This window comes from Euphorbia lathyris, chromosome 3, assembly GCF_963576675.1.
Source record: "Euphorbia lathyris chromosome 3, ddEupLath1.1, whole genome shotgun sequence".
NCBI lineage: Eukaryota > Viridiplantae > Streptophyta > Magnoliopsida > Malpighiales > Euphorbiaceae > Euphorbia > Euphorbia lathyris.
Genome location: NC_088912.1, coordinates 84,374,009 through 84,385,253, shown reverse-complemented (window position 1 = coordinate 84,385,253; position 11,245 = coordinate 84,374,009). Strand labels below are relative to the sequence as shown.

The following is an 11,245-nucleotide window of genomic DNA, read 5'->3' as shown; positions in this document are numbered from 1 at the left end:
ATATCCAAAGTATAAAAATATCAGGTGTATATATAAAAGACAACATAAAAACTAAGAATATATATACAGTCATCTAGTGCAATACATAAAAAATACTAATAAATCATTTACCTTTATGTCATATATAAAAATCAACACGGTTATCATACTACCACCATTCAAGCAGGGTATTTCATAGTCGATGCTGCATTTTTATGGTAAGAGACTATAATCCCACTTGATTTTTTTGAATAACATTACTAAAATAAAAATGAAAGTCCAGCAACTTTATTGGATAAAATAAAATCTAATGATTTTTTGAAACTAACTTCAAACTTGAGTAAGTTTGAATGGCTATAGTTAACGCATTTAGGAAGACATTATGAGAAAAGAAACAATAGTAATATTTGGCTTAACAACATTCTTATTAGGGAGAAATAAAATTATTTACAAAGAGGCATACTGGTACACTACATCTAAGAAGAAAATACCCTAACTATTATTCTTCTAAAAATCCCCCAAAAATAATAAATTAAAATTGCTACATAAAATTGATAATATACAATTAAATAAAAATAGTTAGTTCCTAAGTAAGAATGCTGCCCCAAGCTCTCCACTTAATCCCTTGAATTCTGCATAACCTCAAACCACTGCCACAACAAATTCACCAAAATTACAATGCAGACATTTATTTGTCAAATATGTTTTCATTGAAGGGTTAAGACTAAATTATCCTTATTTTAGAAAGACTCAAAATCCATAAACTTAAATCTCAATGATGGATTAAATACATTTTCTAAATCCTATCCCTATGAAATGGATTTGAAAGAAAAGAATGATACCTGTCTCAATAAATCAGCAAGGGTCCTTGGAAGTGCCTCTACATTCCTCAGTACAATATAATATGGGAATGGAAAAGAATCTAAATACTTGGTAAATTTCAGCGCTCTTTTTTCACCTTCACCCACAAATGATGCTTCCTGAAACAATTCAATTTTTCACATTTTCAGCAAATTTACTTGCCCACTAAGTATTTTGGAAATTTTACAGCAAAACAAACAAACACATACCATCTGATCCATGATTGATTCCTGTGGGCTATCCAGAAGCAAAAATGCAACCATTCTCTTCTGACTTAAGAAGTCCCTGACGTAATGCTTCAGCTTCTCCTGTATAAGACAACTGTCAAATATTTGTATCTAACTATTTCTACTCTCTAATGTTAGGGAGTATTTTTTGAAAAAAAGGACTGACTAGTGTAATGTGCAGAATCTCAAATTTTACCTTCTCGTGGAAGCGGCCATCTGCTATGATTAGAACAAGTTGCTGTAGCGGATTCTGTCCACATGGCAGGCGTGCTCTTACAACAGCAGTATCAAGCATGTTCTTCAGATACTTCAATAGGTCAGCCACAGGTTCATCAGCAATGGTGTTCTCTTGCCGGAATGTTAAATTAGAGATGATCTGTTCCAGACAACATTAGAAGCATATTTATTAACATGATAACATCTCTTACAGCAGGTTTAGGAACAAAAAGAGGAGGAAATACTATTTATTATTCTATAAACTTTGGTTTAGAAAAAGAAACAAAACCAGGAGACATTGATGGATTGAACTGAGAGCAGAAAATATAAGCACTAACCTTCACCCCAGCTTCCCCATTAAAGGGATGATCAAAATCATGTAGTAACTTTATGTTCCCCTTCTTACCAAAGCTTGTAACGGCCAAGCTTCCCATTTCAAGCTGAGACATGGCACGGCATACTGTCACCAAAGATTCAACAGCAACATCTCCACAACCACTCTCGGACATACTTCGGGAATCATCCACAGCAATGACAACTTGGTAGTCACGTTTGTTAGGCCGAGTTCGCCTCAACCATATTTTATCTTTACGGTAGTGACTCGCAATGTACGGAATTACCTAAACATTATCAAGGGGGACAAAGAAAACGATAAGCAGTAAGGATAAGTCTTAAAAGAATCAATTTTCAAATGTACACATAACGAACAGCAATGTTCTTTACCTTCTTCATGTTGATCCGCTTGCCAGTCTTATAATCCCCTTGAAGCTTGCTTGCAACTGTAGGATCCATAACAAGACGCAACTGTTCAGCCAACTCCTGGGACAACCTAGTAGTCAGCAACTCATATCTTCTCCAACGAGAACCAGCATTATCTATTCCATTGAGGGAAATTTCTATGGGATCCTGGGCTTTCCCCAGGTCATTATCATCCACAGAAAGCTTGCTAAGGTCGCATATGTCCTCATTCAAGTATGACTTCTTGACAGAAACTAAATTCTCAGAAAGAATTTCTGAAACATCATCAGCATGATCATAAATTTGTGGTAATTCCTCTTCATGTGGCTTCCCAGAATCAGATATCTGCATTTGCTCCTTCGTCTTATGCTTGAGGATTGAGCCGTGATGTTGGACATCCCATTCTTCAGAATTTTGCTTATCAATCTCCATCTCAGCAGCTTCATCTCTTGGAGCGGCAGAAGCATCCTCATCCAACTTAGTAGTATTAGTATTTGGATCAATCTGTTCCGAAGTAGCAGGCCCTAATGCCTGAGCTGTGCCCTCATCAAACTCAGGAGCATGTCCATATTCATCAGCATTATTGTCCTCAAGCGCACCTCCTGGCTCTTTGTTGTCTGCCTGAAGATCAACAGATACTCTGACCCTTTCTTTCCATTCCTCAAGTGCATCCCCAACGTTCCTGTACGGGTTCGGTTCAGTTTTCTGCACAGGAAAAGATTCTTGTTGGGGAATGTCCGCTTTTTGCTGATCACTTAATCTTCCATTTTCTGACGTGTCATAAACCATCATATCCATCTCAGAGGTAGAACCAGCAGGTAAGCTTTTCATGGGAGTAGGATCATTATAAGCATCATTGGCATTAGATACATTTGTTTCTGATGCAACGTTTCTGGAATCTGATACCTTGGAATCACCGTTGGGTTGTGTTGCAGATGCTGAATTAGGCACATGATCGCTAATCATTTCAGTAGTTCCAAGTCCAAATGCATCTTGCCTTGATGCTACTGAATTCTTTTCCACATTCTCTTCATTCTTTTCAGTGTCATCGTTTCTTTCAGCATTTTCTTCCAACTCGTCAGCATCCATCTGCTCCATATTTTCCACCTTTTCTTCACCATGATTCCCATTCTCAGCAGATTCATCTGTGTCTGCATCCTCAGCAGTTTCATCCAGGTTCGCATTCTCAGCAGACTCGATTCCATCTTCTGCGGAACCTTCTTCCTTGGTATCTAACTCTTCTTTTCCATTCACATCCTCGTCCAAATCCATATCCTCATTATCTACTTCGTTCAACTTATCAGGCTCTAACCCAGTTGCATCAGCAAGCGATTCTTCCTTATCCATGACCATGTCATCGACACTCTGTTCCGCGTTGGTGGGATCATCTTGCTGTCCAGCTTTGTCATTTTGTTTATCGAGTTCTTGATCGTCGTGCTCTTCATGTTCTTCGTCACCAGCAGAATCTTCCTTGCCTCTAAGTTCCCTACTGCTTGCATCCCTCTCAGTAACGGATGACCCAGATTCAAACTTCTCTTTTGTGTTATCAGGGTTTTCTTCTTCCTCCTTATCCAAAAGTTTCTCATCAACAGCTTCGCTATCAGCACCAGTTTCTCCCATTGCAGATTCTAATTGCTCATCACCACTATCTTCATCATTCTCTCCCTCGGAGTCCTCACTAACACTAAATGCATCAGCAGTAAAATCCTGGTCCATCTCGATACCCTTGTCATTCTTATTTGGAACTTCACCTGAGGCATCTTGTTCTTCACTTGGCTGTAATTGCAGATTAAAAGAATTAATATTTCAATGAAGCAATAGTTCAACAAAGAGCATTATCATCAGAAAGCAAACCTTCTCAGAACTTCCAAGAAGTTGATCTTCATCAGTAATCTGCTCACTGACATCTTTAGCTCCAGTTCCTTCCCCCATGCCAGTTCCAGTTGCATCTTGAGATTTATCATTACTACCATCATCTTTGACCGGAATACCAAACCCTTTGGAGAATAATGAAGCTAAAACATTTGCCAGAACATGAGTCATTACAGAGACCTGCACACATATAGCATGGGAATTGACAAACTTCAGAATAACTAACTTATGTAATTAAAAAGCTGAAAAAATAAGAGGCGAGGCTGTTAATGTGGCCAATAAGTTGAAACTTTAGAATTTCATAATCAATGCAATTTGGTAGAGATCTAGCTACTTACTGTTTTAAGCATGACCAGAAGATCTCGAAGTAAACTTTCACCAAAATTCAATATTAAATCTGAAAGCACATGTAGATGCTCCAAACATGCTCCAATGTGGGAAGATAAGAGGGACGTTTCACAGCAAGAAGAATTTATTAATTTTTCCTGAGCAGAAAGTTCACATGATATGAGAAGAACTACCCATTTAATAACTGATAGAGCAGAAACATAGAACTGTATATGTGGGTGCACAAAAGTAGTAGAGCAAAAGGGATTCAGACTTACTGCACAAATGATTGTTTCGAGAAGATTATCATACAAGTCTTTGAAATTCAAATCTTCAGCTGATTCGAAAAGATATTCCCAAGAGGTAACATTCCCTAAACACTCTTCAGAGAAGGCACGAGTACCCTCCAGCGAACACTGTTTTCTATATACATCAGCAATGACTCCAAATGTTTTTTTAACTGCCCCATCAAAAACAGCATTTGAACAATTCTGATTGTAGTTGTTGGATTTGTCACTTGCGAGTACTGATTCATTTCTCGATTTTTCCTTGAGATAAAGTTTGAATCCTTCAGCCAACAACTTGCCCTGGAAAAGCAATTATGTTGAACAATCGTATGAATTCATTTTCTTTTACCCCCACAAAATGTCATTTTTTTTTTACAATTATAACTTATAAGCTATTCAGAACAATGACAAGATCAATTGCCAACTGCAGCCATTTGCAGGCTCTGGAGTTAGCAAAAATGCAAACTATACCTTTTGAAATGCATCATTAAAACGACTTAGAAGCGCCTCTACGACTGAGCTTCCATTCAACTCTTGCTTGCTGAAATGCATGAGATGCTCCTCAAATTCCTTAACAACTTCAAAGTTTTCATGAACCAACTGTTCCATATGCTTGGAAATAACATATGGACGCAGGGGGGCAGTAGACATATCACGAACACGGTGAAGAAGATATTTATCTAATGATTCTTGTACAAGACTTTGCACAAGACCATTACTGACGAGATAATTATCGAGTAATTCCTGTAAAAGAAATCCCTTCAGAATAAAGCAAGAACTACAGCAAAAACCAAGCCTTAATCCCAACTAGTTAGGGAAGAAAGCAAGAGCACAAAAGCATGAAATATTGAGTTTTTATACCTTGCGTTTCTCCATGATTGGAGTAAATTTTTCAATAAACTGAAGCATATGATTCGTTGCAGGCCTCATGGTTGGACAAGACTTCAAATGCATACTTTCAACAGTTCTTAGTAGTAGTGAGTCCTCATTCAACATGGCAGTTAGACCATCAAACAATTGCTGAAATGATTCAAATAAATAAATGAGCTTCTAGTCTTGTGATTGGCAGACAAGACATGCATTATATAGCACAGGTCCTCAGGTTGAAAACGTACCTTCTGTTTCCACATGCATTTGAAGACTGCATTTTGGTTTGAAGAGATGGAGCATTGACTTATGTTGGCATTGTCCCTACCAGGGCACTTTGAATATAAGTTCCCCAAAGCAAATAAGCATTCTCGCAAGCAATTCAAATCCTTGGCAAAACTATAGGCAGCAGCATGTAGTCTCTGTTGTATAACTATAAGATGGTTCATAAAAGAGACAGACCTACTAGCCTGCATAAGTCAGAAAATAGTAACCAGGTTAAAAAAAAAATCTCCAGGAAGAAATCAACACAGTAACTCTTAAGCATGAGCAAACAGACATAGCCTAACTGCGCCAAGTGAGCACACATATTCAGCCCAAAATGGCGCGAATTGTTGGTAATAAAAGATTAAAAAATCCAACAAAGAACATTGTCCCACTCATTAAGATGAGTCAGAGTCATTATAGATGAAGCAGTTAGTTAACTGGTTAGATATACACAAAAACAGAATTCTATTGAATCAAACATATTAGAGGCTTAACTAGGTTGTAGAGTTATACCTGCTCATATGTAATATCTTCATGGGGTTTCAGACATATCCGTTCCAGAAGCTGAACAGATGCAGCACTTTTAAAGTAAAATGCATTGACTGTTTTCAATTCAACGTCAACAGAGTCATCAGGCTGATATTGCAATTCACTGGCAGTAGAATTTCCACGAGACAAACTATTTTGGCTGAGCAGCAAATGCTGAATATCGTATGATGGCTGAATGAACCACCAGATGCTATTCTTTGATTCCTAACCAGTACAAATCAGCACAAAAGAGAGAACTTTTTAGCCTAAAATCAACATCAAAGACCATTTCAAATAGAACACAAATAAAAACTTCTAATCCTCATTACCTTCATTAGTTCAGACTTGTGCTTATGCAACCCACAGCTTTCTAACATCTTTAAAAGATCAGTAAAAGCTCTCCTTTTCCCAAAACTTTTTTCAGTATCTTTCCAGAGTTCATGACAATCGATTGTTGCTCGACAAATTTTTTCAAGTGTCTGCCCCACAGCAGTCCACTCTCCCAGTTGGGAGGAACATTCAGACTGTGTGGTGAAAAATTTCCGCACAATACTAGCAGCATCTGCACAAAATGTAAGCATATGATACCTACCAACTATTAAGCTTATAAGAAAAACTGTCACTATGGCAACAGAAATGTCAAATAAGAAGGGAAAGAAAACCTTCAAAACCCAGAGAATATAATTGAGAAGTCCTGTCACAGTGCAAGTTATGAACAGTATCATTAACTTTATTTCTCCAATTCAGGGACCATAAAAGCCTGCACTTGAGAAAATATTATATTGCTCAAACAGAGTCTCTATCAATTTCATAAAGAAATGACATAAGTATTGATTGATAAACAGTCAAACCTATCTTTATTGTTGAGTTGATCTAGAACAACATTCAACGACCCAGTAATTGTCTCCGAGACATCTATGGCCCTTGGACCATGCAGAGACTGAAACATATTACCTTTCTGTATAGCTTCTTGGTTAAGAATGAGCATTACAGGTTGTTGCAGCACATCCTGTTGACAAAACAAAATTATAATTATAAGCATGCATAAAATTTTAAATACTTCTGTTATTTCTTCATAGGGCGAAGTATTCACTCTTTTCAAAATGTTCTGACAACAGGAGTAACTTGAGATAGGCAAAAGAATAAGGAACTGCACCGGAAAATAAGTAGGGTAGGTTGTGACTCAACAATTGCTTAATCATTCGCACATCATGGATATCAAATATTCCTATCCTCACTAATCATTCACACAGCAAAGATCAGGGATCAGTTTCACACAAATTGGTCATAAAAGATGCAAGCTAACACAATTCACACCAACCCCAAAACATTAGGATATTGACGTATTTTGTCCCTATTATAAATGGTGTTGGCATTCGCTACAGGCTACAGCTATGTGAATACAAGACTCAATCGTCAAGTCAGTCAGTTAGCTGGTACAACAAAACAGGCTACCGACATTAAGATTAAGTAAGAAGAGATTAAATTTGAGAGAACAAGCTCAAGGCATTACGTCTTAGTTACTTTCACTGGGTTAGCTTGTATCAGAATACTGGAATATCATCCTAAAATATTGAATAGCACCTTTAAAAAGGATAATCTTTATGCTACTTACATTGTATTTCTGAACTAGCTTCCTAAGCTTCTGCCTGGTCCTTTTTGAGTTTTCAGCAGATATGCAAGCCTCAGGTCGTTCCCATCGACAAAGCTTTAGAAATTCTTTCAGTTCCCCCTCAATATTTCTTCTGCAAGCTTCAATGTGCTCCAAAACTCTGAAAAGGATATAACAGCAAAAGTGAGCATACCAAACAACCTGGAAAAACTTTAAAAATGACCATGTAAGCTATCCAAAACTATGACCACAGACAAGAAATTCACCTTGGCAAGAATTGAACATAGTATCCGAATATATTGTACAAAATCGTCATCTTTCTCTCCTGCCTCTGCTGCTGAGAACTATATGATTCATTTACAATTAGAGCAATTCATTTGGAAAACAATCACAGAAGACTAAGAAAGTATATACTATATAATGACTCAGTCCCAAATGAACATGGAATAAAGATCATTGTCTACTATTCCCTTCTAATTAAAAAAAATGAGTTTATGAACATGTTGATGCTCAAAAGATGAATACCTTGAATAAGTTTCCACTTCTAGGCATCTAGCAACAGTGATTTGACCAAGGAATGCAAGAAGAAGTTGAAGGCGTCTTCTAAATTCACCAATGCTGGAATCATTGATGAACTTCTCCAAGCTGCAAAATCCATGCAATTTCAGAAAAAACTCAAGCACCACATAGAACAGATATCTAAAAGGAGTAAAACCAAACTGAGAAGGATACTGTTATTGCACATGAGGCACATACCTGTCGATTGTAGCAGCATCATCACCAGCATGGCTATCATCCAAAACTGACAATAGAGGAAACCATAACTGCAACACATAAAGCACAGCATTTTGATTTATTTGATAAGAGTTGCATCAGGTAGAATAGATAGGCAGAGAGGAAATATAACTCAATCCTACAATGCGAAATGCGAAATGCAATATAATATCCAAAAGCACAATTGGAGCTAACTTTTCAAAACCATATATGATTTTATATGAGCATATTGCATGTTTCCTCAGCTATTAGAAGGTCTAGTCATAAACTTATCAAATATAGATTGACTATAACTCCATTTCTATCCATCCTAAGTAATTCCCTAAACACTGGTATAAGAAGGATTTGTAAAAGAAAGAAAGAAAGTAAAAAAAATAAAATGGGCAAGAAATTTTTTTAGTGAACACAATTTTTTCTGGATTGAGACAGCAAATGAGATGGAAGAAAGTGATAATGAAATAGGGACAGGGGCATCAAAAGGCTTTTCCCCACAAAATGAAGATAAGTCGCCCTGAGGCAACACATTTATAAAGGATAAAACACTAATTTATCATCCTTCGGCAATTAAAGGTCGTTGTAACAAGAGACAACCTTAACAAAAATACAGCAATCAGTTACCTTTGCAGCACTAATCTCATACTGATTCTGCACAGCATCAAACAGTGCAGGCCACGAGTCAAATTCCAGCTTTTGCCAGAAGCATATCAAAGCAATAATGGGTTCCATTTGAACTGTACAACAGAACAAATGAAAAAAATCTTAAAAATGATAATCTAGTATTTAAAAAGACCAAACACACATACATGAAAGGAAAAGAACTGAACAGTATTGCATACCAGAAAGAGAGAATTTTGATCCATTTTCTTCTAGTACTCTTGTCCTATTAAGTAAGAATCGCAGACCCAGAAGAGCCTTCATAAAATAACAGATATTTCAGTTTAAAGAAGAGATAAGATAAATGACTAGAAGCAACTACACTCCCCACAAAACAGAACAATACAACAAACATATGCTACAGACCAGAAGAGAGAAAGTAATAACAAGGAGAACCTATACCCCTGCAAAAACACAACTATCCAACATATATACATCTAAAAGAATGATTTATATTAAACAAACAAAAAATCCTATAATATAATTCTTCAAAAGAAATATTTCCAAAGCAAGTTAAGCTTGATGTTGTACGGAACGCAATTAGACCTGGTTAAGTTGTTTTTGAGCCTTAATTCACTAAGAGACTAGAGACCATTCTATATCATCCAAAACCATGTGAAGTAACCAATTTGCCCATTTCATATACTGTATAAATTTGAAACTTGAAGTAGCCTACAACTTTCTTTTGCTTGGTTTCTCAAAAGGTAAATGCAAATAATTACTCCATAAAATCAGTCTATGCCATAATTTCCGTATTATATGTTCTACTAATGCTGCTCCGCATTGCAGGCTTAAATATCAACCAATTATGTTAGTTTAAAATGATCGCCAGGAAAAGAAGACAGTTCTTTACATTATATTTCTTTTTCTTGTCTTGTGGAGCCTTCAGATGTACAGAAAGGCATACATCTATAAAAATCTAAGTACACTTCGTTATAGGATAAGCCAGAGCTCTGAGATCTAAGTAGGATTCTGATTAGCTTTTAGGGAGTTACTCTTTAAGTGTTATTGTACTTAACTCAGTATTATTTTTGTATCATTTTTTATTTCTTGTTTGTAGTCTTTTTCAGTGAGTTGTATAGTAAGATGCCTTATTATTGTCTTCTCTAGAATTCAAGATTTCTCTGTGAATTTGATCTACCAGCAGTTCTTCCAAACAAAAGCAAAGATTAGTTTATTTCTTACCTTGGCTAGAGGTGTACCCAAAGGGATAGCCAAGAGCATTTCAGTTGTATCTATGATCTTTTTGAGAACAGGGTGATCTTCCCACTCATTCAGAAGGCCACGAATTCGCTTTTCAAGAGCCACAAGTAACTTCACCATTTTAGCCATCTCAGAAGCATTTGAATCCTAAGCAAGTGAAGTAAAAATAAATAAATGGGAATATCAAGGGACAATGCGACCAAGAAAAGGACAATCTGTCACAAAAGAAAATAAAAAATTCAGAACCTTATAAAAACTGTAATTGGTTGTTTTATGACGAGGAACAAATGTTTGTTCATGCTCCAAACAAAGACGAAGTAAATGCTCTGGCATCAGTGTAGCATCCAAGGAAGAGGATACTAGACCTCCTAAACCTGAATAATTTAATAAATAAATAAGCATTCAGCCAATAACATGAACTTAACACAAACATAAAAGAAATAGCATGTAGATTACCTTTAATCATCCGTGTTCCCAGTGAATAAGTGTCAGTGAACAAAAGGAATCTATCAGCATCAGATATAGAGAAAGTTCCAGGCTGAAACAGATCATAAAGGAGTTAATGAATTAGGCAATACGTATCTCATAAACAGTATGGACTCACATGTCTTCCCATGCACAGGTATATAGTATCATGGAATTAAGAACCATTACCATTAGATGGACAGAAATCATCATATACAGCCCAGGCATGACAAAGGTTACAGACCGGATAAGGCCAATTAATTTTTTTTTCATGTGTTGCATACTAACAAGACCTCAACTTTTCCTTCTTTATGTGTAGTGTGTGGGCATACTTGTGCATATTTTTTATTAATCATCCGATATCTGTA

At 36.5% G+C, this 11,245-nt stretch overlaps 1 protein-coding gene across 1 annotated transcript in view; it reads right to left on the bottom strand.

Annotated features, from left to right (window-relative positions):
- Positions 1-334: 334 nt before the first annotated feature.
- LOC136222986 (midasin) overlaps positions 335-11,245 on the bottom strand; it is a 39,633-nt gene continuing 28,722 nt past the window's right edge. The window contains exons 54-78 of the mRNA XM_066010703.1: positions 10,869-10,950; positions 10,659-10,786; positions 10,395-10,559; positions 9,392-9,467; positions 9,174-9,286; positions 8,538-8,605; positions 8,307-8,426; positions 8,048-8,125; positions 7,785-7,941; positions 7,021-7,178; positions 6,832-6,929; positions 6,499-6,731; positions 6,155-6,394; positions 5,623-5,844; positions 5,369-5,527; positions 4,979-5,251; positions 4,499-4,807; positions 4,232-4,378; positions 3,876-4,073; positions 2,007-3,797; positions 1,622-1,903; positions 1,264-1,443; positions 1,050-1,148; positions 822-959; positions 335-629 (exon numbers count right to left, since the gene is read on the bottom strand). Coding sequence (XP_065866775.1) covers positions 597-629; positions 822-959; positions 1,050-1,148; positions 1,264-1,443; positions 1,622-1,903; positions 2,007-3,797; positions 3,876-4,073; positions 4,232-4,378; positions 4,499-4,807; positions 4,979-5,251; positions 5,369-5,527; positions 5,623-5,844; positions 6,155-6,394; positions 6,499-6,731; positions 6,832-6,929; positions 7,021-7,178; positions 7,785-7,941; positions 8,048-8,125; positions 8,307-8,426; positions 8,538-8,605; positions 9,174-9,286; positions 9,392-9,467; positions 10,395-10,559; positions 10,659-10,786; positions 10,869-10,950 — 5,547 coding nt within the window. The 3' untranslated portion in view covers positions 335-596. The remainder of the gene's footprint in view (positions 630-821; positions 960-1,049; positions 1,149-1,263; positions 1,444-1,621; positions 1,904-2,006; positions 3,798-3,875; positions 4,074-4,231; positions 4,379-4,498; positions 4,808-4,978; positions 5,252-5,368; positions 5,528-5,622; positions 5,845-6,154; positions 6,395-6,498; positions 6,732-6,831; positions 6,930-7,020; positions 7,179-7,784; positions 7,942-8,047; positions 8,126-8,306; positions 8,427-8,537; positions 8,606-9,173; positions 9,287-9,391; positions 9,468-10,394; positions 10,560-10,658; positions 10,787-10,868; positions 10,951-11,245) is intronic.